The sequence below is a fragment of the Erinaceus europaeus genome, chromosome 19 (genome assembly GCF_950295315.1).
Source record: "Erinaceus europaeus chromosome 19, mEriEur2.1, whole genome shotgun sequence".
NCBI lineage: Eukaryota > Metazoa > Chordata > Mammalia > Eulipotyphla > Erinaceidae > Erinaceus > Erinaceus europaeus.
Window position 1 is genome coordinate 50740301 of NC_080180.1, and position 25971 is coordinate 50766271.

General features: G+C 39.8%; 1 protein-coding gene across 2 annotated transcripts in view; it reads left to right on the forward strand.

Moving 5' to 3' along the window:
* The window catches only part of FBXW7 (F-box and WD repeat domain containing 7), a 176663-nt gene that overhangs the window by 83025 nt on the left and 67667 nt on the right, over positions 1 to 25971 (forward strand). For both annotated transcript variants that reach the window (XM_060178953.1, XM_060178954.1), the window contains one exon: positions 1648 to 2226. In XM_060178953.1, coding sequence (XP_060034936.1) covers positions 1717 to 2226 — 510 coding nt within the window. In that variant the 5' untranslated portion in view covers positions 1648 to 1716. The remainder of the gene's footprint in view (positions 1 to 1647; positions 2227 to 25971) is intronic.

Here is a 25971-nt window from a genome sequence, read left to right on the forward strand (position 1 = left end):
TTTATTTTGCAGATTTCTAACCCAACATGCTTACTGTGTTCCCAGTCTTTTAGATCTACTTTAATCACTAGGCACTGTAGGACTGAGTCTTTAAACATTTTCTTTATACTTGTAGTGTTAGTAGAACTAAAGAAACACTCTCATGCTTCAACTTCCCCCTGGAGATTGTATAAATTATAGAAAAGAAAAAAAAAGAAATATTGCAGTTTGAAAACAATCCTTTAGACTTTGTTGACTTCATTTCAAAGATATAAGTATAAACTATGAACTTTTATGGTATTAACCACATAGTGGCAAGCTTAGGAAAAGCAAATTAAATTGTTTTATCTAAAGACCACTGTGATATCATGCAGTTATTCTTAGGTGAGTTATAGCAGTTGAATACCGTATTTATTGTGTCTCATGAACCTTAACAAATATTAAAGTATTTTATATACTTATTAATGAGAGAGCTAGGAGAGGGAGAAAGCGAGCTGGATATCATTCTGGTACATGTGTTGCCTCTAGATTGAGCTTTGGACTTCATACTTGAGAATACTGTCTCATCCCACAGACCATCTTAAAGTTATTTCTAGAGAAACATTATATAAATGTGTTGGCATTGAATTATGTAATATTAAGCAGTACATATAGATATATGCAGAGGATGGAATTTTAAGAACAATCAATATGAAAAGATTCACTTTTCATGAGATCAAACTTATCACTGCCTAAATGCAGTTTATATCTTGATATATTGTCTTCTAGCCTGTGTGTAGCTTTAAAGCAGATGGTAACCATGTAGTTTTCTGCGTTTGTCCTTAATGTAATGTAAACATACCTATTTTATTGGTGGCATGCTTAGTGGTCACACTGCATCTGCAGTCAACTCATAGGTTCTTTAGTATAGGACATTGGAGTTTTGATTTTCAAAGCTTGTTACATGCTCTTGTGGATGGAGCTGCAGTGAACAGCCTCTGCACAATCTGTTTTCAGGTTTAGGATACTTCCTTAGACTACATTGCCAGGTGGAGTTACTGGGCAGAGGGCATGAACTTACATCCCCTCTCCCCTTTCAGAAAATAATTTTTTTGTTTGTTTATATGCTACTTGCTGGATATGGTCATTATGAAAACGGCAAAACATAACAAGTATGCTTAGAACCTGACAAGTATCTCTCTGAAGATAAGGTTCTGTGACCAGAGAATTTGGAGAAATTTTGAGGATTAGAAAAACCTTTCAAACTTGGTCTACCTTGGCATTTTCTAAATTTAATTGAGCATCAAATAGATGATTGATTGATTGACTGACTGACTTCTTAACATCCCATGGAAGACTTACAGGGATATAGTTTATGAACTGCCGAGCTACACCTCAACATTGTTTCTTTGGCTAAGTTCTTTTATTGGTAAAAAATAAACCTATAAAGCTTCGTTCTAAAATTATTTTTTAAAAATGAGATTCAACCTATTTGCTGTATGAGTTATGTGTATGTTTTTACAAAATGTCATTTTATAATTTAGTCTTTTATTGATTACTAAAGTACATCTTAATGTCTTAAATGCTTTTAAAATATTTAATGAAACATAGAATGTAAACATAGATGAAAGAAGAAGAACAGTGTAGAGTGTACAAACCCTTCTCTCCCTTTATCTCCCCCCTCCACAGAATGTGAAAACCTTTGCATCTTCTGATAGTCTAGCCAAGGTTCAAGAAGTAGCAAGCTGGCTTTTGGAAATGAATCAGGAACTGCTCTCTGTGGGCAGCAAAAGACGACGAACTGGAGGCTCTCTGAGAGGTAACCCTTCCTCAAGCCAGGCAGATGAGGACCAGATGAATCGTGTGGTGGAGGAGGAACAGCAGCCGCCGCCGCAGCAGCTCAGACACCACGAGGAGGAGCACACTGTGAGGAATGGTGAAGTCGTCGGAGCAGAACCTCGGCCTGGAGACCAAAATGATTGTCAGCATGGTCAGATGGAAGAAAACAACAATCGGTTTATTTCGGTAGATGAGGACTCCTCAGGAAACCAAGAAGAACAAGAGGAGGATGAAGAGCATGCTGGTGAACAAGATGAGGACGACGACGAAGAGGAGGAAATGGACCAGGAGAGTGATGACTTTGATCAGTCTGATGACAGTAGCAGGGAAGACGAACACACACATAGTAACAGTGTCACTAACTCCAGCAGCATTGTGGACCTGCCTATTCACCAGCTCTCCTCCCCATTCTATACAAAAACAACAAAAGTGAGTATAACTCATTTCCAGTTCACTCGAGAGCTTTTGCACACCCTCATTAATTGTAGTGTAGCTCTGCGCAGTCTTTGTATGACTGCAAAATCCATCTCTAGGTTATTATAATAAAATGGACTACTTTTACTGAAGGCTGAGAAATCAATATACTAACATTCAGACACTCTTACTACAAATTAGAGGGAATGTGGTTATTACTATGAAAATAATGTAAGATTTATTTAAAATCTTGACTGGCAAAAACTAGGTTATGTGCTGTGGAGAAGGTTGGGATGAAACATGATTTCTGTCAATAAAGCAGTGAAGAATTTATTTACAAAAAGAAACTGGTGAGAGCAAACCATGTAGTTACAGGTTTAGCTTCAAGGTACAAGTGTTGAGGAAGCCAAGCTAGTTTTCTCATTGTAATGATTAAAATTCAACCTTTGTAAAATGTATTTCTTATCATATACAAAAGTAATACAAAAAAAAGTAATACAAAAGTGAAACTTCCCCAGCCTGCATATTGATTTTTTTTTTTTTCCCCTCCCTTTTCTCTCTTTTTTCCCCTTTACCAGAGCACATCTCATCTCTGGTGTATGGTGGTGTGAGGGATTGAACCTGGGACCTCCAGGGCCTCAGGCATGAGAGTCTTTTTGCATAACCGTCATGCTGTCCCCTCTCCTCCTTCTTATTGATATTTGATTCTGAAATCTGAGTTGGTATTTTTAAAAGCTAAAGTACTAGATATGATCACATAAATTTATGAGATATTTCTCCTACATACTGAAAGGATAAGAAAAGATGGTTCTACCTTTACTACTTGGTTTTCCTCTAGTTGCTAAAATGTTCAGGAACAACAGGGATTTTTCTCTAGCTCCATTTTGTAGAATACTCTATGAGCTTCTTAAATGGACATGAATATTTACTGTGTAGTAACCAAACCAATTTGACCATTATTTTCCTATGAGAGAGTGAAGATATGTCAAGATTCACTTAGTTCTTAACTTTCTGTCAGTTTCTATCACCGTTTCCTTTGCTGGCAATTTCTCTTTCCTCCCCATTAAGGAGAGATAACTTTATTGTATTGCCTCCTTATCTCATTTAACTAGTAGTAACCACTAGAGCTAGCAACTGATATGGTTTAGAAGCAGGCAGACTCCTGTCTGAACTGGAAGGATCTTGTCAATTAAGGGGTTAGGGGACTATCTGATGTTGAGCAAAACATTTCCATCTAGTGCGGTCCTGTGAGGACTGTAATATACCAGTCAGTCATGCTGTTGCCTTTTCCCGGTGTTTCCTTTGTTTCTGGACTGGCAGGGAGGTGCTAAAATGGTGAAGTCTGTCTAGGCTGGAAGGAAGAAGTGATTAGGCAACTGCGGTAAATTTAGTCTTGCCATTTCTTGTTCTTGATGGTATAAGTGCTGCTTTCCTCAGAATGTTCATAGATATTATGTCTGCTGAGACTGGCTGTGAGGCGAGGACAGATAGTATAATGGCTATCAAAGAGACTCGCATGCTTGAGACTGAAGTCTCAGATTCAGTCCCCCAGCTGCCATAAGCCAGAGCTGATCAGTGCTGTGGTTTAAACAAACAACCAACCAACCCAAACAAACCAAAACTCGTGGTTGTGATGGACTGGGAAATTGTTTACTTGAATAGTGCACTGCTTTGCTGTGTGTGTGATCCAGGTTCAAGCCCAGCATCCACCACATTGAAGGAAGCGTTTGTGCTGTGTTCTCTCTCCAGCAAAACCCCTCCCCCCCCCCCCCCCCCCCCGCCCCAACCAAAGAAACAAAAATGCGATCATGACAAGAGATTGAAATTGTGGAGATAAGGAAGCAGCATTTTATCTCACTTCTGAACTTTCTGTTGTATCATTCTCCCCCCCCCCCCCATCTGATTATAATCAAAATGAAATGATACCGTGTCTGGGCTTTGCTTCAAAATAATACTTATGGGGAGAAAATGAAGGAGGGTATGTAGTGACCGTGAGTTGTTGCTGAATGCTGTGTTACAGGACATAGGAGCACACAGATAGAATTTCTGGTTTTTAAAGTATGTTAAAAACTTACTGTACTAAAGTGGTTGTATGTTATAAAGAGTGTGAATACACACAGGATCATAATAAAAATTCTCAGTGGTATATATATATATATATATATATATATATATATATAGACTATTCTTATTGATTAGTTCCTGAGTCAAAGTAAATTCTGACCTCTCCTGAACACTAGAATTTATTTGCTCTGTAATTTGGGACTATTGAAATTACAGGACATTCTGATACATTGTGTACATTTTGCTGGAGTTAGAATTTATTTTAATCATATTTTTTCGTCAGTGTTCCTATCTAATGGTCTATTCAAAGAGGAGAGAAAGTAAAAGGAATTATACTCCGAATGGATGAGGTATGTAGCACAGCTTCTGTCGTTTTTCCTCCCCTTGTCAGGCTTCTAGACTCAGTAAGTCTTTCTGTTTGCATGCTCTCTGGTTCTTGCGTATTGTTGGAGAATTAGAAAATCATAACCACCAGGGTAGACTTACCAGTCAGACAGTTCATTGGAAAGGAACGTTTTAACTTTTTTTTTTTAATTTAAGGATTAATTAACAAAACCATAAGTTAGGAGGGGTACAACTCCACACAATTCCCACCACCCAATCTCCATATCCTACCCCCTCCCCTGATAGCTTTCCCATTCTCTATCCCTCTGGGAGCATGGACCCAGGGTCATTGAGGGTTGCAGAAGGTAGAAGGTCTGGCTTCTGTAATTGCTTCCCCGCTGAACATGGGCGTTGACTAGTTGATTCATACTCCCAGTCTGCCTCTCTCTTTCCCTAGTAGGGTCTGTCTCTGGGGAAGCTGAGCTCCAGGACACATTGGTGGGGTCTTCAATCCAGGGAAGCCTGGCCAGCATCCTGGTGGCATCTGGAACCTGGTGACTGAAAAGAGAGTTAACATACAAAGCCAAACAAATTGTTGAGCAATCATGGACCCAAAGCTTGGAATAGTGGAGAGGAAGTGTTAGGGAGGTACTCACTGCAAACTCTAGTGTACTTCTGCTTTCAGGTATATATTTTGCAGTAGTTTATGGATACGTGTGCACATAAGCTCTCTCTCACAGAAACTGGTGTATATCTAGGTTATGGGACTTTGTTAGAAAGTGAACCACCTGAAATGAAATTAGACTGTACTATAAAAGGAAAGGTCTCACCCGAATAATGAAGCTGAAGGGTTGTCATTCCACACGTGAAGTCTCTGGACACAGTCTGAGGTGAAGCATGTTGAGGTGGCAATTGTTGCATTGGTTAGGTTGTGATTGGCGGATGCAATATTATTTGGTATGGATTGGGAGACGCATACGGGAAAGTGGGCCCTATCCAAGGGTTCCAGGACTGGGGGAAGTAGGGGCTCTATAGTGGAGATGTGAGGTTCCTGCTGTCTTAGGGTTCAAAAAGACAATCGATAGTTAATGTTATCATCACATTATTTGGTAATTGGGTTAACTTTGAAAAGTCCTTTTGTTATGGTTTGCTGTACAGTATCCAGTATCTTGTATATAGCTGTGCTATTGGATGCTTCTAATCTACTTGGTCTAGGCTTTTGAGAGAGTCCACATACCAAATACACAGCCTATATATTAAAAAGATTCAGTTTGTGTTTTGAAAAACTTTGAGACATACAATTGATTTTCCCCCTCTCATATTAATCAACTACTGATTTATATGTCTACATTTTGCTAGGAGTGTACATAAACACCATTCCCACCACCAAAAGACTGTGATCCATCCCTCCCACCCACTCCCACCCCCCACTGGCCCAGGAAGCTGCATGTCTACCCCTCACCACAGGGTTTTTACTTTGGTGCCCTACTTAAAATTTGGTCAGGTCCTGCTTTTAGTTTCCCTTTCAGATCTTCTTAGTCAACTTCTGTTGATGAGTGGGATCATCCCATACTCATCTTTATCTTTCTGACTTAGCTCACTTAACATAATTCCTTCTAGCTCTGCCCAGGATGGGTCAGAGAAGGTGGGTTCATTGTTCTTGATAGCTGCATAGTATTCCATTGTGTATATATACCACAGCTTTCTCTGCCACTCATTTGTTGGGCACCTGGGTTGCTTCCAGGTTTTAGCTATAATGAATTGTGCTGCTATGAACATAGGAGTACATACCTCTTTTTGGTTGGGTGTTATGGAGCCCTTGGCGTATAACCCCAGGAGAGGAATTACTGCATCTTGTGGGAGGTCCATGTCTAGCCTTCTGAGAGTTTTCCAGACTGCTCTCCACAGAGGCTGTACCAATTTACATTCCCACCAGCAATGTAAAAGGGTTCCTCTGTCCCCACATCCTCTCCAGCATTTGTTGCTGCTGTCACGTTTTAACTTTTTATAGTAGCTTGCAGACAGTGATTGTAATAGCGGATCATCTTACTCTCATTTGCTTATTTTTCACTTTATAGTGAATCATTGATTTAGCCTATAAACATACACAAACATAGCATCTTTAACCGAACTTGACCTGATCTAGAACACATGGTTTAATACTCGAACTGCTGTGTTACCTTTTGTTTCAAACTATGAGGAAATCATTTCTTTTTCTTTCCTTTTGCCTCCAGGGTTATCGCTGGATCTTGGTGCCAGCACTGTGAATCCACCACTCCTGGCAGGAATTTTTTCTTTCTTTCTAATTCTTTTTTCTTTTCCTTTTCATTCGATAGAACAGAAAAAAATTGAGAGGGAGACAGAAAGGGAGAGAAAGACAGCTGCAGACCAGCTTCACCGCTCATGTCCTTGCACAGGCCCTTGCGCATAGCACTATGTATGCTTAACTGGCGTGCCCGTGCATGCCCCCGAGGCAGTTATTTCTGACAGCCTTAGGTTTTGCTTAGTTGATGTGATTTAAGTAGGAAGTGGTTTCCAGCACTGGCTTTCATCCATTTTACCACCCCTGTTCATGGTGTGGAAGCAAGTGCTTTGAATTTGAGTTTACCACTAGTAGCTCCAGCCTTGCTTTGTTGGCAAGACTCAGACCCTATTTATGATGCAGCCCACACAGCTTTTATCCCCAGCTCTTGATTTCTCTCCTTCAAGGTTACTATGTTTAAAGGGGGTGGGGGTAGAGTCCTGTCTTTTCTTCTGAGGGCTCAGTTGGAGGAGTGGGGGCATTTGATTGCATTATCTTATTTAACAAGTTTAATCATGACTAAGCCACACTGAGCAAAGCAAAAATTAACAGTGATTTCTGCTATATCTCAAATGGAAATCAAGAAAGCCAGATGGACAAAACAGTCTTTTTCAAGAGGACAGGTCCTCATAATGTTCTCTAGGAAAACTTCCAGTACACAGGTTTGACAGGTGCTTTATGCTTCCTTTCCCTTCAAGATGAAATCGTAAACAGAACACTCAGATGTGTCTTTCTGTGGTTATAGCCTTAAAAACAAAGTATGTCAGATTTAAGTCTGCTTTCCCTGTGCCTCTTGAGTTGTGAATGCAAGTTATTGTGCAGCCCCACGAAGGCCGCAGAAGTGAAGCCCCCGACAACAGGGCTAGATGCCTAAATCGTTGGATTGTGTATGTTTATTTGTGTGACGAACTGTTTATTTTGAGGTCATTGGCCTTTGTTAATAAGGGAAGAAGAATATAAAACCATCTGATGATTCAAGCAGAGTGATGCTCTTCTTTTTAAAGTAGGATTTCAGTCTGCAGTTGATCTGTTCTTTTATTGCAGAACTGGGTCCCTGTGCATACTGGGGTTCTCTCTCCCACAACTGCTTTTTCTTTGTTTCTGTTTTGGATAGAAAAAGAAAAATGACAGTATCGACTTATGGAGTTTCCCTCCGGGTGCTGTGGTGCTCTCCTGTGGTGCCAGGGCTTGAACCCAGGGCTTCCTGCTTGTAAAGGCACTTGCCCTGTTGGGTGAACTGTGCCCTGGTACCGTTTTCCTTTTTGTCTATTACTGAAACTTTTTCAGTATCATTCCCGGTGTACTTTACTTTTCAACAGCATTTTAAAAATATTACCTGATAGGTACACTTATTGGCATTACCCTATGCCACAGTTTCTTTTAAATCTTGAACTTTGATTTTTGAGACTATACTTATAGTAATCATTTAAAAATTTCCAGCTTTGACATTAATGTTGGCTGTATTTTCTGCAACTTTAAGCACCATTCTTATAAACTTGTTTTTTGGAAGTTGATTAGACAGACCTTGTGGACAGACTCACTTATCATTTCTGGGTAGGTTATATGTACAAAATTGAAACTGAAGAGAAAAATGGAGGGGGGAGGTGCAGCCCGTGTTTGCATTTTTTTCTTTGATGTTTTCCATTCTTGCCAGAGCTTAGGCAGTAGCATACAGTAGAAACTTTACCTTAACAGATTGTGTATGAAACCCACATGTTTGCATGTTCCTAAGATATGAAGTAAATAAAGGTCAGAGAAGCCAAAAATCACACAGTACAAGTGATGAGATTTTTACTCTCATCCCCCTGATTTAAAACAAAACCAACAAAAAATATTTTTATGTACTATGCTGCCCCCTGTGGTAGAATTTGGCAAAGGTTGCCAACAAGAGTTTCAGGAGAACTACTATAGATGCTGACTAAATTGTGGTGACTTTCTAATATCAGGTAGCATTTAAAATCTTCATAGCTTCCCCTTTGGAAAATACAGAATTCAGGAAAGTGCTTTGCTTTGTGGTATTTTACATACATTATTGAAGACAAGAAGGCTGGAGGCTAAAGTTTTAACAGGAAGAAATGACAGTGAAATTTGAGATAGAATAATATAATACTCTCTCTGGAGTCAATCTAGAGTCCAATTAAGTGCTTCTTAACCAGGGCCTGAGTGCTGGCCATTTCTGTAAATCACTGCCTTCGAATTCTAAAGTCAACTTTGCTTACCCAGAGAGGAATACACAGTCTCTTCAACTGTTTCATCAACCTTCTCACAAATAAGCCAACCAAACAAGCACCACAACAAAAAGTCTGAAAAGTTGCGCTGCCCACATGAAAGTTTCTTACTATGTGTTGCATGTTTCATATAGATTATAGTCATTTCCTTTCTTAAAGTGAATAGCAGGTGAGATCACCATTAGATTGTGTCTCTTGCATTCCTGGTCTTTTCATGAAGAGAAGCAATTTTGAGCCCTAATTTCTCCTTTCATGTCTACTGTAGTGCTTTTTGTTGTCACAGAAGTTTCTTCTTTACCTTAGATTACTCTGGTTTGGTTGTTTTGTTTGTCTTTTGTTCTCTGTATTCTGATTGTTAACATTTTCCTGGAACCTAAGTCATTTTTACTTCAAATAAGAGTGTTTATTAGAAAGTGCATTCCCCCCCCCCCCCAAAAAAAAAAAAAAAAAAAACAACTGCGTGTGTAAGGGGTCAGAGATGCTTTAATCTTTCTCATTGTGTGTGTGGGTTAGGCAGGGAAGGGGAAGGAGGAGGAGAGGCGGGGGGCAGTTGGTGGCACACCTGGTTAAGCGCATATATATATACAGCACACAAGGACCCAGGTTCAAGTCTCTGGTCCCCACCTGCAGGGGAAAGCTTCATGAGTGGTGAAGCAGGGCTGCAGGTATCTGTCTGTCGCTCTTCCTCTTTATCTCCTCCTGTCCTCTCAATTTCTCTCTGTCTCTGATAATAAATTTAAAAAAAGAGAAAGAAGGGGAGGAAAGAGGAGAAGAAGAAAATAGAAGAAGGAGAAACAGAGGAAGAGGAATAAGAATGAGAATTATTAGGTACAGGGGCATTGGCCAACCCAAGAAATCATAACAGAGGTTATTTTTTTTTAAAATTTTTTATTTAAGAAAGGATTAGTGAACAAAACCATAGGGTACGAGGGGTACAACTCCACATAATTCCCACCACCCAATCCCCATAACCCACCCCCTCCCATGGTAGCTTTCCCATTCTCTAGCCCTCTGGGAGCATGGACCCAAGGTCGTTGAGGGTTGCAGAAGGTAGAAGGTCTGGCTTCTGTAATTGCTTCCCCGCTGAACATGGGCGTTGACTGGTCGGTCCATACTCCCAGTCTGCCTCTCTCTTTCCCTAGTAAGGTGTGTCTCTGGGGAAGCTGAGCTCCAGGACACATTGGTGGGGTCTTCAATCCAGGGAAGCCTAGCCAGCATCCTGGTGGCATCTGGAACCTGGTGATTGAAAAGAGAGTTAACATATGAAGCCAAACAATTTGTTGAGCAATCATGGATCCCAAGCTTGGAATAGTGGAGAGGAAGTGTTAGGGAGGTACTCACTGCAAACTCTAGTGTACTTCTGCTTTCAGGTATATATTTTGCAGTAGTTTATGGATACGTGTGCACATAAGCTCTCTCTCACAGAAACTGGTGTATATCTAGATTATGGGACTTTGTTAGAAAGTGAACTACCTGAGATGAAATTAGAGTGTACTATAAAAGGAAAGGTCTCACCCGAGTAATGAAGTTGAAGGGTTGTCATTCCACACGTGAAGTCTTTGGATACAGTCTGAGGTGAAGAGAGGTTTTGTTTTTGTTTTGCCATTGTCTAAGCACCCTCTTCAGCCCGAACTGCTGGGTAGCATTATAGGATAAAGTGACTTGACATTCAACAGCTCTCTGAATTCCACTCTTGTAGTAGCATTCTTGAGAGTGATGATTCCCACTGGGAGTCCCTGGCCTTGTCTGAATGTTAGTCCACAGACTAACAAGTGCTGCGTAAGACCTTGAAGACCATTCCCAATATTGCCTCAAACCCCATAGAAGATGCACTTCTTTCTCCATAGCAAGTTGCACTCCAGTTTCCCTACCAGCCTCTGCTGCAAAAGCAGAAAGATGGGTGCATATCAGTACTTGAAAAGATGTGTACACCACATGAGCAGAGCCCATGGCTGTTACAATTCTAAACTATGTCAAATATCCAGAGTTATGCTTTCATTAGATTTCAAGCCAGCTGCTCTAAACTTTTACTTTCTTTTTCTTTTGAATGACACAAAACATTTCTAACAAAATGATATACGTGATAGAGCTATAAGAAAGACTAAGCGAAATTACAGTTTAACTTGAAACCAGTTTTAGTCAGACACAAAGAAGTGGCTAATTGAGTATGTGTGTTTTAAACGCATGACACAATCCTCTCTTAGCCACCTATCCCTGGGGCCATCGTTTGGCTATAGACTATTTCAGAAATATTTAATTATGTGACTTTAAGTAGTCGCAGTAGTGTCTCCTCTGAAACGAAGTGAAACTAATTTTTAGAAATATATATATGTTTGATGAGAAAGCCAGGTTTTACTCTGTTGGATAGGACAGAGAAATGGAGAGAGGAGGGGAAGACAGGGGGAGAGAAAGACAGACACCTGCAGACCTGCTTCACTGCTTGTGAAGTGACTCCCCTGCAGGGGCTCGAACCCGGATGTTTGTGCCACCTGCGCTTAACCCACTGCGCTACCGCCGGACTCTCATCTTTCCTTATTTTTAAGACATCTGTTTAATAAGTAGTTTCTTTAGAAAGCTGTTTAGAAAAGCTTTGACAGCACTTTTGACTCCATGAAACATGAAAATTGTTTATTTAAAGATCTATCTGTGGGGGCTCGGGCGGTAGCGCAGCAGGTTGAGCGCTCGTGGCGCAAAGCACAAGGACTGGCGTAGGGATCCTAGTTCGAGCCTCCGGCTTTCCACCTGCAGGGGAGTCGCTTCACAGGTGGTGAAGCGGTCTGCAGGTGTCTTTCTCTCCCCCTCTCTATCTTCCTCTTCTCTCTCCATTTCTCTCTGTCCTATCCAACAACGAATGACATCAACAATAACAGTAATAACCACAGCAAGGACAAGAAAAGTGGGAAAAATGGCCTCCAGGAGCAGTGGATTCATGGTGCAAGCACTGAGCCCAGCAATAACCCTGGAGGCAAAAAAAAAAAAAATCATCTTTCTGTGAGTCATTTCAGGATCTGTGTTTAAAATATATTTAATTCTAAACTACCAAGTACTTTCTCTGCCCCTCCTTACTCCCAACCCTTTTCAACCCCCATTTCTTCAAACTCATTGTTATATGTAAATAACTTTAGTTTTGTACATGGATTTTAAGTCTCCTGAAATTGCATCTGGATTGACCTTTCATGTCCTTGAGCCCAAAGCTGTGCCCAGGCCTCTGAACTTACCTATTGGTCTCTGTGGCTTGGGAATGAGGTCATCACTAGGGACTCCAACGTTGGGAAGTAACATTGTCTTGTCTTTTTCCTGCTTTTGTGTTGACATCTATTATTCTTTGGCCTTTGCTCTTCCATCTTTTTAAAAATATTTATTTATTTATTTATTTATTGGATAGAGACAGAAATTGAGAGGGAAAGGGAGGGGAAGATACCTGCAGACCTGCTTTACCACCTATGAAAGTTTTCCCCCTGCAGGTGGGGACCAGGGGCTTGAACCTGTATCCTGAGCACTGTAATGTGTGCCTTTAACTGGTGTGCCACCACCTGGCCCCTGCTCTTCCATCTTATAACCCTTCTTACAGAAGAAGCCTGTAGTCACCCATAAGCTTCACCAAACCAAATCACCTGAGTTTAATGTGTTTTCCAGAACCAACATCCCACTTGCTCATCTTTCAACAAATTGAAGTATCAGGTGCTGCTGAGGTGCACTAAAAACAAGCTGCCCCAGGCCCCTCCCCTAATGTCATCAGCTCACTGGAAAACAGCATTGATAATGATATTAATAATACTGATAATAAACCATCTATATGATACTGTTTACTCTGACAAGTATGCTATGTCATCCCCGCACCCACCATAGTTTCTTCACTCCAAGGTGATTTACTTGTTTATTTGTTTATTTATTTTGGAGGGAGAGGGAGAGGTAGCTAGGTCTGGGAGGTGGTGCAGTGAATAAAGCATTGGACTCTCAAGCATGAGGTCCTGAGTTTGATCCTGCAGCACATGTAACAGAGTGATGTCTGGCTCTCATATTCTCTCTCTCTCTCTCTCTCTCTCTCCATCCCTCCCTCCCTCTCCCTCCCCCCTCCCTCCATCCCTCCTTCCTCCTATCTCATTAATAAATAAACAAAATATTTTGAAGAGAGAGAGCTTCTTTCAGTGTTCCGGTGGCCTGACTGGAGCATGAGTTGCGTGGCTGGCAAAGCAGGCACCTCCCAGGTGAGTTGTCTTGCTGGCACTAGTTCTAGTCTCGTCTCTTTAATTTAGGTCTGGGATCTATTTTAAGTTATTTTGCATATGTGTGTCCAGTTGTTCCAGCAGCTTGAAATATAATTTAGGGGACCAAGTGGTAGTGCCCCTGGTTAAGCACACAGTGTGAAAGGACCCAGTTTAATCTCCTGTTCCCCACCTGCAGGGGTAAACTTCGTGAGTGGTGAAGCAGGGCTGCAGGTGTTTCTCCTTCTTTGTCCCTATTTCCCCCTCTTCTCTCAATTTCTTCCTCTGTCAAATAATAAATAATGTATATATAGTTTAGATCATGATCATACACTAGTTATTTCCCATACACCCTCAAAATTTCAGTATATAAATCAGAAATATATACATACCGTATATTTTTTGAAACCAACAATCAACTTGAGTCTATTTTGGTATCATTGTCTTGTCAACTTTAATTTACTTAGCAGTATCAATTTCAAACCTTTTCAATACTGATTTCAGTCTGAGAAATAATCACTAACGAGATTCTGTCTGTCTATGAATCTACTCTTTATATCTTGACACTTGTCCTACAATCTCAGTCTTATCTTTGACTTTCTTCTGGAGGATACATGTTCAAGTATTTGATTTCTTTTGTTGCTATGATACAAAATAAAAATTAACTTGGTTGAGGCCCCCCCCCCCCCAACCCCTGTTCAGCGCTGGATTGTGGTCTTGCTGAGGACCTGGTACCTAAGAGCATATGACATGGAAGTCTTTTTGCATAGCCGTTATACTGTCTCCCAGCCCCTTGAAAATAGAGAAAAGGAAATATGGTTAGAAAATTTAAACTAGGCATGTTTTTAAATAATTAGTTTGTAGTCATTACACTATTAATCTCCTTGAAAAAATTGCCTTAAGTTCAGTGTTGTTTAGTTTTAATTGAGAATGCTATTTCTTTGTTTTGCATTGAGGGCTTTAAAATTTTTTTTTTTTTAATATTTATTTTATTTATTCCCTTTTGTTGCCCTTGCTGTTTTTTTTTTTTTTTTATTGTTGTAGTTATTATTGCTGTTGTCCTTATTGGATAGGACAGAGAGAAATGGAGAGAGGAGGGGAAGACAGAGAGGAGGAGAGAAAGACACCTGCAGACCTGCTTCACCGCCTGTGAAGCGACTCCCCTGCAGGTGGGGAGCCGGGGCCCGAACCGGGATCCTTATGCCGGTCCTTGTGCTTTGTGCCACCTGCGCTTAACCCGCTGCGCTACAGCCCGACTCCCTGAGGGTTTTTTTTTAACTTTTATTTTTATTATTATTTTTTGTTTGTGTGTGTGGAAGGAGGACTTTTTAAAGACATTTCAGGATTCAGTGGATACTCTAAATATGGAAAGTACCTTAAAAGACATAGAGAAGTAAAGCCATAGAAGATAGAACATGTAAGTTTTTGTAGATGTTACGCATCAGCTTATTTAATATACAAATTAAGTCAGATGCATTTTTGTTCATTATGAGATAGAAGAATTTTTACTTAAAATGCTTCTGTTTCTTCACTGAACACTAGAGGGCCATATAGTACCTTACTCCTACTGACAAAGTGGTGAATGTAGGCTGCTTTCAGTATATTTAGATATATACTGCTTCTTCCTCTTCCACTTTGTCTTAAGTACATTGTTTCTTGCTCTGAATGAAAAAGTTTTGGAGTAGTTATGCATGTTGCCTCATAATCTGTGAGATAACTAGAGTTTCCCCCCTTCCTTTTTTGGTTCGTCAACGGTTAGTATATGCCATTATTATTATTATCATCTGTTTATTTATTGGATAGAGACATCCAGAGATAGAGGGAAGGGAGTGATAGAGAGTGAGAAAAACAGAGACATCTGCAGCCCTGCTTCAACATTCATGAAGCTTTCCCCGTGCAGTTGGGGACTGGGGGATTGAACCCGGCTCCTTGCACATTCGTAACATGTGCTCCACCACCTGACCCCCATGCTCATTTTATTGTTTAAAAAAATAGTAGCAATGAAGGCTAAGAGTGAGCGTTGTGAGGCAAAGCACCCATACTTTTCATTGGGCTATAGGCATGCTTTGTGAAAATGTCTCAAGTACTTACACATAAAAATAAATCAAAAACCTTGTTGGTTGCTTAGGACTTCCTCAAATTAGATGTGAGAAAAGAAGTAGCCTTCCTAAAAGACCATCTTTCTTGTCCAAACTTTCTCTTGTATTAACATGGGAGGAAAGGTGGTAGAGTGTAACTTGAACATCCTGAACAAAAGGTGATTTTTATTCCTCAGTTTCTTTTGGTTGTTTGATGTGAAGAAATATAGTCAACAGAGTCCCAGGAGACAGATTGTGAATGAGTGAAGAAAGTCATGATACTTTTGGCTCTTAAGAGCTGCAGAAAATAACTTTTCTATGAAAAGTGTTAACGTTTAATTAGAAAAAGAGAAAGGAAAGGAAACATTCTATAGGCTTTGAAAAAAACCTGAACTATTTTTGACTTATGGATACTACTGGTCTTTGGTAATTTCTAAAGGGGAAGTTCAGTATATTAAATGGAACACTAGAAACCCTTTTTCTTTATATTTTCAGAGACACTTGCCACTACTGTCATGTGTTATGGAGGGGTAAGGATATGGTCTCTGGGGAAGCAGTTTTGCTCCTTGTTCTGTGATGCAGGTCAAGGCGAACTTGTAAACACATTGCTTATACTTAGAGTTGCGTATTAAACTATTTCCTGAAGTAAGCTACTATAATGAAGTAACAAAATTTTGATGTTTGGTTCTAAATTTTACCGAGGAGTTAATCCTCTTAAATGTCGATGAGTTGTTTTTCAGTTTAACATGATTGTTAGGAAAAATGGAATTCTCTAGTTGGTAGTTACATTTCATGTGTCACTTTTTTTTTTCTGCCGCCTTTTCTTGAAAAGCCCATTTATTGTACTTTGACAGATAAAATCAGTTTAAATAATTGAACTTGAACTCTGATAGTTTTTTCATGAAATGAAATGAGCTGTTAGTAACATAGTGTTTCTTATGAATGTTAACTGGTCAAGAACAGTTAACAAGTTAAAAGGAGAGAGAGACTAGTATATGAGTCTGAGGAGAAGTAGCTGAGGTTTCTCTTCTTTGAGAAGGAAATGGCCTAGATGCTGTTGACGAGTTGAAGATGTGGAAACATGTAGCTGGGGATAACATAACCTTACTACGTAGCCTCCAGTTCAGCTTAGCGTTTTTGCACCCTCAAAGAATTACCCTTTTCCTTCCAAGTCTTGTCACAGTTTAATACTGGTTTTCGAGGGGGTAGAGGGAGGAAGGTGTTGGCCCCTTGACCATACTCAGTGCTTCCTCCCATTTCAGTTCAAAAAGATGAATGAGTAATGAGGGAGGGGCAGGTTGAGGTTATGTGGTATTTTAAAAAGGGAAAAGATCACTTTAATCTCAAAAGTTAGGAGGTTTGGGGAAGTCAGTACTAGAGTGCTAGAGATGTTTCTAGAACACCATCCCACCTGTACTGTAAGTAGTATCATTGATCCCCCCCCCCCCCCCACACACACACACATACACACTGCTAAGCTCGGGCTTGTGGTAGTATAGGAGACTGAGCCTGAGGTTTTGGAGCCTCAGGCATGATAGTCTCTTTACATGACCATTATGCTATCTCCCCCATTTGTTGATTTCTTGAACATACTAAAATAACTCATTTAGAAAGCAATCGTGGGGCCAGGTGGTGGTACACCTGGCTAAGCACACACATTGCAGTGCTCAAGGTTTCCAGTTCAAGTCCATAGTCCCCACCTGCAGGAGGAAAGCTTCATGAGCTTTGGAGCAGGGTTTCAGGTGTCTCTCTGCCTCTCCATCCCCTCTGAGTTCCTCTCTGTCTCTGTCCGATAATAAATAAAAAAAGAAAGCATTTGAAATCTTGTTTTCCCATGTCATAGTTTATACAGGGCACAAATTCCAGAGACACTAAGGGGACCAGGTGGTGATATACTTAGTAGAATGCATGCATCTCTGTGCTTGAGGACCTGGGTTCAAGCCCCTGATCTCTGCCTACAGGGAGGAAGCTCCACTAACAGTAGGTCAGTGCCACGGGTGTCTCTCGTCCTGTTTCTTTATCAGAAAGAAAGAAGGAAAGGGAAGTGGCTGCTGGGACAGTGGAGTCATCTTGCATGCGCTAAGCACCAGCGATAACCATGGTGACAGAGATCTTGAGACACATAATAGGAACCAGGGAGATAATTTCCAGAGTTAAATGGACCAAATATAAGACCCAGTCAGCCAAAATACCTCCAAAGCTTGTTACTTGTGAAATTTGTGATCTTGATATCACTGCCTTTAAAATTTTGTGAAAATCACTGAAATTCTAGAATTTTAGATGACAGCCCTCCCCCCCATCCAAACATTTAAGCATTTCTGTGGACTGGTTTGTTGTCAGAATCAGTCATTTCCACTAAACATTATTCAAGGAAGAAGAGTGGTCTGTTCAGCTCTCGTACAAAATTAAAGTAGCTTCCATTCAGTGCAGACCCCTCCAGCCCCCTGGTTGTTTGGTTTAGCAGTGCAGTGTGTACGTCACACTTGAAGGGCCTTCATGACTTGAAGACCCACTTCTTCATGTATATGTAATACACATGTTTATTATATAGAATATATTAGCTTGTGTTGAATTACCAAACAACTTGGTCTTATATAAAAGAAATGAATATCCTGACTTCTGCAAAGAATTTGAGGTGGCTTTTATGTAGTAGAAATACATATAAGAAAGTTAAAAAACCAGCATGCCTGAAAATCAGAAGCAGGAGAGATACCAGAGTATGCTGTGGAGGAAAGCCATGACAGATGGTAATGGGCCAGTTAGGACGAGTTTGGAGTGAACTGGTAATAGATTGCAGACTGACCGTTCACAGAGGCCGAGAATAGTCATCTTCCAAGTGTACCCCTAGAGCAGGCACATCAGAAACATTTGAAATGCTTATTAAAAAGATCTCTTTATGGGGCCGAGTGGTGGCATACCTGGTTGAGCGCACATGTTACAAGGATCCAGGTTTGAGTCCCCAGTCCCCACCTGCAAGGGAAAGCTTTGCAAGTGTTGAAGCAATGCTGCCTCTCTTCCTGTCTATCCCCCCATTCCTCTCGGTTTCTGGCTGTCTCTATCCAGTAAATAAATAAAGGTAATACTTTAAAAAAAAAAAGATCTCTTTACTGTACTACGGATCTCCTAACCCCAATCTGTAGGACTGAGATGTGCATTTTTAATAAGATCCCACATGATTTTAGTGTAGATAAATTGTAAAACATTGGTCTATTAGTTGGTCTTTCTACCTTTCTTATGACAAAATTAGGAAGGTGGTCTGTGTTTTCTCCTGAAAACATGCCACCTTTCTCTTTCTCTCACCCATGTGCCTCCTTTTTCCTGATATCACATGAGAGGAATTTTCATGTGGGGCTTTTGGGTGATTCAGAATAGTGTGCCCTCAGTAACATCCCTCTGTGGTAGAGTGATTTCTGAAGTCAGTCTGGAGTTTGCTGACTAGCTCTGTCACTTTATGGTAGTTTGGTCATGAGCAGTTTGTTAACTGGAGGAGAGGTACCTTTTATTAAAGTGATTTATAGTGAGAGTGACAGGCTGGAGCCCTGCTCAGCTCCAGTTTCTTCTGGTATTGGCACCTCCATGGCTTCAGGCATGAAAGGCAGGTGTGTTACTGCTGTACTGTCTCTCTGCCTACCACTGGGAATTACCTTAATGCTGTTTATAATACCTACCATGCAGATTAGTGGACCAATCCAATGAGATAGTGTAGAGAAAGTACTTAAAAGCAAGAACATGCTTACGTGTTCGCTATTATATTTCATAAGACTTACTATTGTACTATAACAAGACCGCAGCTAGTCAGTCCAAACACCGTGCGGTGCAAAAATGTCTAGTTTCAGAATACTTGGTTTTTTAGGTGGGTTGAAACTAGCCCACTGATTATTGCCTGAACTATGGTGACTTTGAGCACAGAGCCCAGCTGGTTGGCGTTGTCAGTTTTGTTGGTACAAACCATGAAGCACTGTATCCCCAGCAGGCACTGCTCTCAAGTGCCTGGTAATGCTGAACCAAAAAGCAGGGTTTTGTTTTTGTGTTTTTTTTGTTTTTGTTTTTGTAGTGTTGGAGCTTTGAGTCTTTACATGCACATGTACAGAAGAGATGGAGGTGGACATGCTAGTTGCCCTCCACGATGCCTGGATGTTTGTGAGTTCACTAACTGCAGCTAGAATAAACACTAGGGAAGATTGTTTTTCATAATACAGGAAATAGTAAAACTTCCCAGTGAAGAGATAATTCTGTAAGTAAATGAAATCTATCGTCGTAAGTGGAAGAAAATTTCAGTCATGTTGAAATTTTCCCTATTCAGTATGCTTTATAGAGAAGGCATTTTGTAATAGAAGTTGGTAGAGCTACTAGCTGTTGATGACACAGTGCTAGCTTGACTCTTCCTCCTAGCAGTAATTAAACCTTGCATGCAGACTTTAACCTCCAATGATATGAGCTGTAGGTACAAGAATGGCGATTGTTTTCATACATTGCCAGAGCTGAAATATATGTACTTTGGGGTACGCATTCCCTTTTTAATACAGCTTCCCCCCCCCCCCCCGAAAAGAATTTGAACTGTACAAATGCATTCTGTTCTTCTGTTTGGTTGTTTTTTTGCCGACACAACTATTAAAGATGGTTTCTGCTTTAGAAATAGCAATTGTTTCTAGAAGGTGGTTTACTTCACAGCTTTGGTTTTCTGGTTAAAGTGTGTCTGCTTGGTTTTAAATGACATTTTCTGGCTGGTGAAATCAGATACAAATGAGGAATGGAAGTATTAACAGAAGTCCTTGTAAATTTGGGGAGTCAGAGCTAAGAATTATTCACTTCCTTAGCTACAGATGTTGGTTTTATATGTCTCCATTATGAATTTAATTTAATTCTAGAATGAGTTGTGTACACTTCATCACCATGCTGCCATCTATTTTAGGGTCTAGTGAGTGACTTTTTAAAATATGCTGATGTACATCTGTGGTATTTATAGCACTCACAGTTCCAGTTTTTCAAGTTTATTTCTTACAACTTTACGATTCATTATCCTTTATAACTTAGGCATCAATGATCTTTCATTTAATGAAAAAAAAGTGCTTTGGGAGTCGGGTGGTAGCGCAGTAGGTTAAGTGCACGTGTTGCAAAGCGCAAGGACCAGCGTAAGGATACCGGTTCGAGCCCCCCGGCTTCCCACTTGCAGGGGAGTCGCTTCACAGGTGGTGAAGCAGGTCTGCAGGTGTCTGTCTTTCTTTCCCCCCTCTGGCTTCCCTTCCTCTCTCCATTTCTCTCTATCCTAACAGCGGCATCAACAACAACAATAACTATAACAATAAAAAACAAGGGCAACAATAAAAGGGAAAATAAATAAATATTTTTTAAAAAATTAGAAAAAAATTGCCTTTATGCTTCTTTACTCCAGAGAAGAACAGAAGAAACTAGAAGTGTCTTATTCAGTATTTGTAACACATTTAAAAATTTGAAACACAACCATAAAAATATTGATTTCCCTCCTCCTTCTTTTACAAATTAAAATATTCGAACTGATTGGGCTCACGTGCCAACAAGTAGCTGCACCTTTTAAAGGGGCCTTCCTGGCTTACACAGGTCTTAAGCCTGACCTGCTTCTCTTTCTAATTCACTTGCTTCTCTAGTCATTTGAGTTTACTTGGGACAAAGACAAGACGATTGGGGGAAAACCAGAAGGTTTTGCTCTGTACCAACTAGTTTTGGTATAAATTTCAAGTCAACATGAAATATTTTCCTTTTAAAAAAATTTATTTATTTATTTATTTATTTATTTATTTATTTATTTATTTATCTGTCAATTTTAATGAGAGACCAGAGCACTGTTCAGCTGTGGCTTATGGTGGTTCTGCTGATTGAAGCCAGGATCTCAGTGGCTCAGGCATGAAAGTTGCATAATCATTGTGTCTTCTCCCCAGCCCCATAAAATGCTTTTCAAACAAAATATTAGAATACCCAGAAACTCACCAAACACTTCATTTCTAATCATTATAGTCAGTGTGTAACTGTCCATCAAAACTTTGGCCATTTTCCAAATACCCACTCGGTAAAATTGCATTCTGGATCAACTATCTTTCAATTCTTGTTAAGATTTGATATTAACACTGTTGAACGAATACCTCAGTGTTCTGCAGGCTCCTTGGTTTGTAACATGTTTCACATATCTGTTACCAACTAACCAGTCATCCTACAACTTTAATAGATTAGGCAGGAATGATTATTTTGCAGTTCTTGTTTTACTCTTATAGGTGTGGGTTTCAGAAGGACTCCCTGTGGATTGTGGACCCACAAGTAGCTGGAAGTGAAATCAAAGGGGTCTAGAATAGCAAGTAGTTACTAAAAACCCTTTTCTTAGAGTTTCAGTGCATAGTCTTTTTCTTTTCCTTTTTAATCCTTTTTAGTGCTTTAACAGTTTTTTTTTTTTTTTTTAATTTAAGCTATCAGGGATATAATTTAACACCTTCAGACAATGGTCTTTTTATTTAGACTAGCTTCTGCTCCTCTTCCTCCTCCTTAAAAAATTTTTATTATATTTATTTATTGGATAGAGACAGCTAATAATTGAGAGTAGGGGGAGATAGACAGAAACCTGCAGCCCTGCTTCACCACTCGCAAAGCTTTCCCCCTGCAGGTGGGGACTGGGGGCTTGAACCTGGGTCCTTGCGCACTGTAACGTGTGCTCAACCAGTTGCGCCACCACCCAACCCCCTTCTCCTTTTTTTTTTTTTTAACTACATCATGACTTTACTTCTCTTTTTTTATTATCTTTATTTATTGCATAGAGACAGCCAGAAATCGAGAGGGAAGGGGATGATAGGGAGGGAGGATGACAGAGAGACACCTGCAGCCCTGCTTCAGCACTCACGAAGCTTTCCCTCTGAAGGTGGGGACCCGGGGCTTGAACCTGGGTCCTTGTGCATTGAGACTTGTTCTCTCAAGCTGGTGCCAGCACCCGCTCCCCCTCCTCTTCTTCCTCCTCCTCTTTTTTTTTTTTTTTTCCTTTTTTATCACTCTGGCCTCAGGTTATTTAAATGACTAAAATAGTTTATTGGGACTACTGTGTGAGTCTCCAGTAAACAAGATAGTAGGAAGCTGAATCTTTGTGATAACTGAAAAAGTCACATGGCTTAACTTCTACATTTCCTGTTGTTTGAAACAAAATTCACCTCTCCATGGGAACCATGCAGGAGTTATTTTGTTATAACACATATTCTCTCGCTCTTTTTCTCCCTCTCCCTCTTCCTCCCTTCCTCCCTCCCTCCCTCTCTCCTTTAACTGTTATTCTCTTCTTAAGTTTGAATTTTATAGAAACCAGACTTATTAAAATAGTTCTGGTGTAATATATAAATCACCCTTCATTCATTTATTGCCACTAGGGTTATCACCAGGACTCTGCCTGCATAACTTCATTGGCTGACTGGCTTTTTTTCTTTCTCTCTCTCTTTCCCCCTCCCTCCCTTCCTCCCTTCCTCCCTTCCTTCCTTTCTTTTCGTTAAAAGATGAGAGGTAGAGAAGGGAAGCGAGAAAATGAGATACATCTGCAACATTGCACCACCAGCCGAGAAGCTTCCCCTACAGCAGGTGTGGGGACTAGGGCTTAAGCTGGGGTCCTTAGCACATAGCGATGTGCGCACTCTACCTAGTGAGCCACTGCACAGCACCTAAATGCCTTTTTAAGAAGATTTATTTCATTTATGAGAAAGAGAGAGAACACCAGAGCATCACTCTGTCACATGTGATGCTGAGGATTAAAACCAGAACCTCATGTTTGCGGATACAGTGCTTTGTCTACTGCACCACCTACCAGGCCAGTATAAATGTCTTATGGAATACTTTGCAGTTATCTCAGAACTCAGTTACTGACAAACGTACATATCTGAAATGTAAGTCAATTTCTAAATAGATTACACAGCAACACAACTAGATTAAGCGTGAGATTCTACAGAATAGAACATGGAATTTACAGAACTTGTGCTTACTAAGTGGGCATACTGGAGTAAAGATCACTGCTTCACTGCGACCCAGTCACTGGGGGCACATTTTTGCATCTCTCCCACTTGTCTATAAAGTGTAGAGATAAGGATACCTCACAGTCAAGCTATAGATTTTAGGGAAATAAAGTATGATCAGCTGGAAACTTGCCAGTGTTTAGTGTCTCTCTCTGCCCCACCCCACCATCATTGTACCTGAAATAATACATCTCGCTTTCTCAGCCCTGCAGCTGAGAAACTACTTTCTTCACATTTCCTGTTGGTCTGATAATTTCCCAGCATCCCTAGCTAGACTTTTATTCCAAGATGTATTTCAGGCATAATCAACAATTCATAGGGATTGAGTTTTCCCTTCATTTCCAGTCTTTCTTGATCACTAGTATTTCATTTATTGGAAAGAATGGCAGCTTTAAGACTGTCTCTTTAATTTAAACTTCGGCATACAACTAATGCTTGCATCAGACAGTGCATTTTTTTCAAATATGCAATTTTCATGTTATAAAAACCCAGTAGTGTCCACTTTCAGCTCATTCAGGAATGAGATCCTAAATATGTATTTTTATAGCTTACCTCAACACCAAGTGCATTTTCTGCTATTACAATACTTTTACAATGAACGTGAATGTTAATCTCACATGCTTTCATAGTGTGTTACTGAGAATTATGTAGATGAACTCGTGGAACTATGATCATATCATTCAAAGATACATTTTTTTAGTTACAATTGTATAAAATGGCAACAGTGTAGGAAATAATCATCTCCCACTTAGTGTTCTGCTTTTTTGTGGGGAAGGTGCTGGTCTTATATTTATACATGTGAGAATTCACTAATCCTAGACCTACTCTTTTTCCCCCCTCATTTTTATATTGTTTGTGTGCACACATTTAGGGAGAGGAAGAGGGCGGGGGATGAAGGGAGGGAAAGGTAGAGGGATTAGGAGACTGAGTGGGAGAGGAATTGGTAGGGGGGAAGGGGAGGGAGGGAGGCAGGGAGGCACCAGAGCACTAGGGGGAGGGGGAGAGGAAGGGAGAGAGGGAGAGGGAGAGGGAGAGGCAGGCACCAGAGCATACCTGTTGCTATGGTCCTGGGGTTTTAACCTGGGTCATATGCATGACAGTTCACATGTACTACCCAGGTGTGAACTATCTTTCAGCTCTGTTTTACTTGCTTAAATGACCAACTGTAAAATATTGTACATTTCATACCAATAGCTTGTGTGTTTCATAGGACAGCTCTCTACATTGTGTTTTAGCCATCAGTTTGTAAACATATTGAATTATAAGTTAGTTAAAATGCTTATATACCCTAAAGGAATTATTAATAATTATTCTGCTTCTAGTGTCATCCATACTTTCTAAACAATTTTATAGGAGAAATAAGTCACTGATTAGTATTATTTACCTTAATTAAAAGATTTATGAAGCTTATTAAGATTAAACTTGTTTATACTTAAATTTTATTTTGGGAATTTCAGAAAGTTAACTGAGTTTTTTAAATAACTCTCTTACCACATGAAACTTTTGCATGACTGAAATACCTGTAATTACTCTGTCATTTTTGTCATAGTTGACTTAAAGGTATAGCTATAATAATCACCAAGTAAATTCTTGGTGAGCAGCTGTGTAAGACCAGTTTAAAACAGCTGGGAGGACCCAGCACAGATTGGATGGTAAAACATAATTGTAAGGCAAGTTATGTTGCAATCACTAAAGACCTTCATGCTGAGCATTTCTGAAATACTTTCAAAGTTCAGTCTTAATAGTTTGATATCTTTTATGCCAAATCTTTTTTTTTTGCATGCTTAATGAAAGAATGAGGGAAAGTATTATTTAAACCATAACCTAAAGATCTAAGACAATAGTATGTAACATCCAACTTTAATTTACAGATTTTTTGCAAAATTCAGAAACAGTCTAAATGCCCAGCAATCAGACCTGGTTTATATAAATCAAAGGAGTGACAAGACTTTGTGTCACCTGAGATTGTGCCTTTGTGATTTTGAAAGATGCTGCATATACATGTGTATATGTAGTGGCTGGTTTCTGCCAGTGTCCAGTTGCTCAGTCACAGTTTTATAACTTTCAAAGAAGTTGCAAGCGCTATTTCAGAACCCAGGCTAACTGTTATGCTGTTAAGGACTGACTGACCTTGGTGCTTGGGTAAAGAAGATTCATAGGGCAGTACTTTGATATAATGTGACCAGTTGAATGTTTATATGATTATAATAATGTGTTTTATATATTACTACTAGAGACTATGATCTTCCTTATCAAGCACTTTGAAAATTTAAATGTCTCTGAACTTCTCAGGGACTCATTAGAATGTGTTTTTAAGTATCATAAAATATTTCTATTCATGTGACTTACGCCTTTTATTAATAATAAAACCTTAAGAGCATTGTATATATTACATTTTTATACAAAGTTAATTATATTTTCATTTCTACAGCTAAAACAATGAAGTACCAGACTTTTTGTAGTTACTAACTCAGGCTTGATAGCTCGTTTATTGTTAAACAAAGAACTTAATTTCTTGTTTTATCACTATTTTACTCTTTCATAAATTGCTTA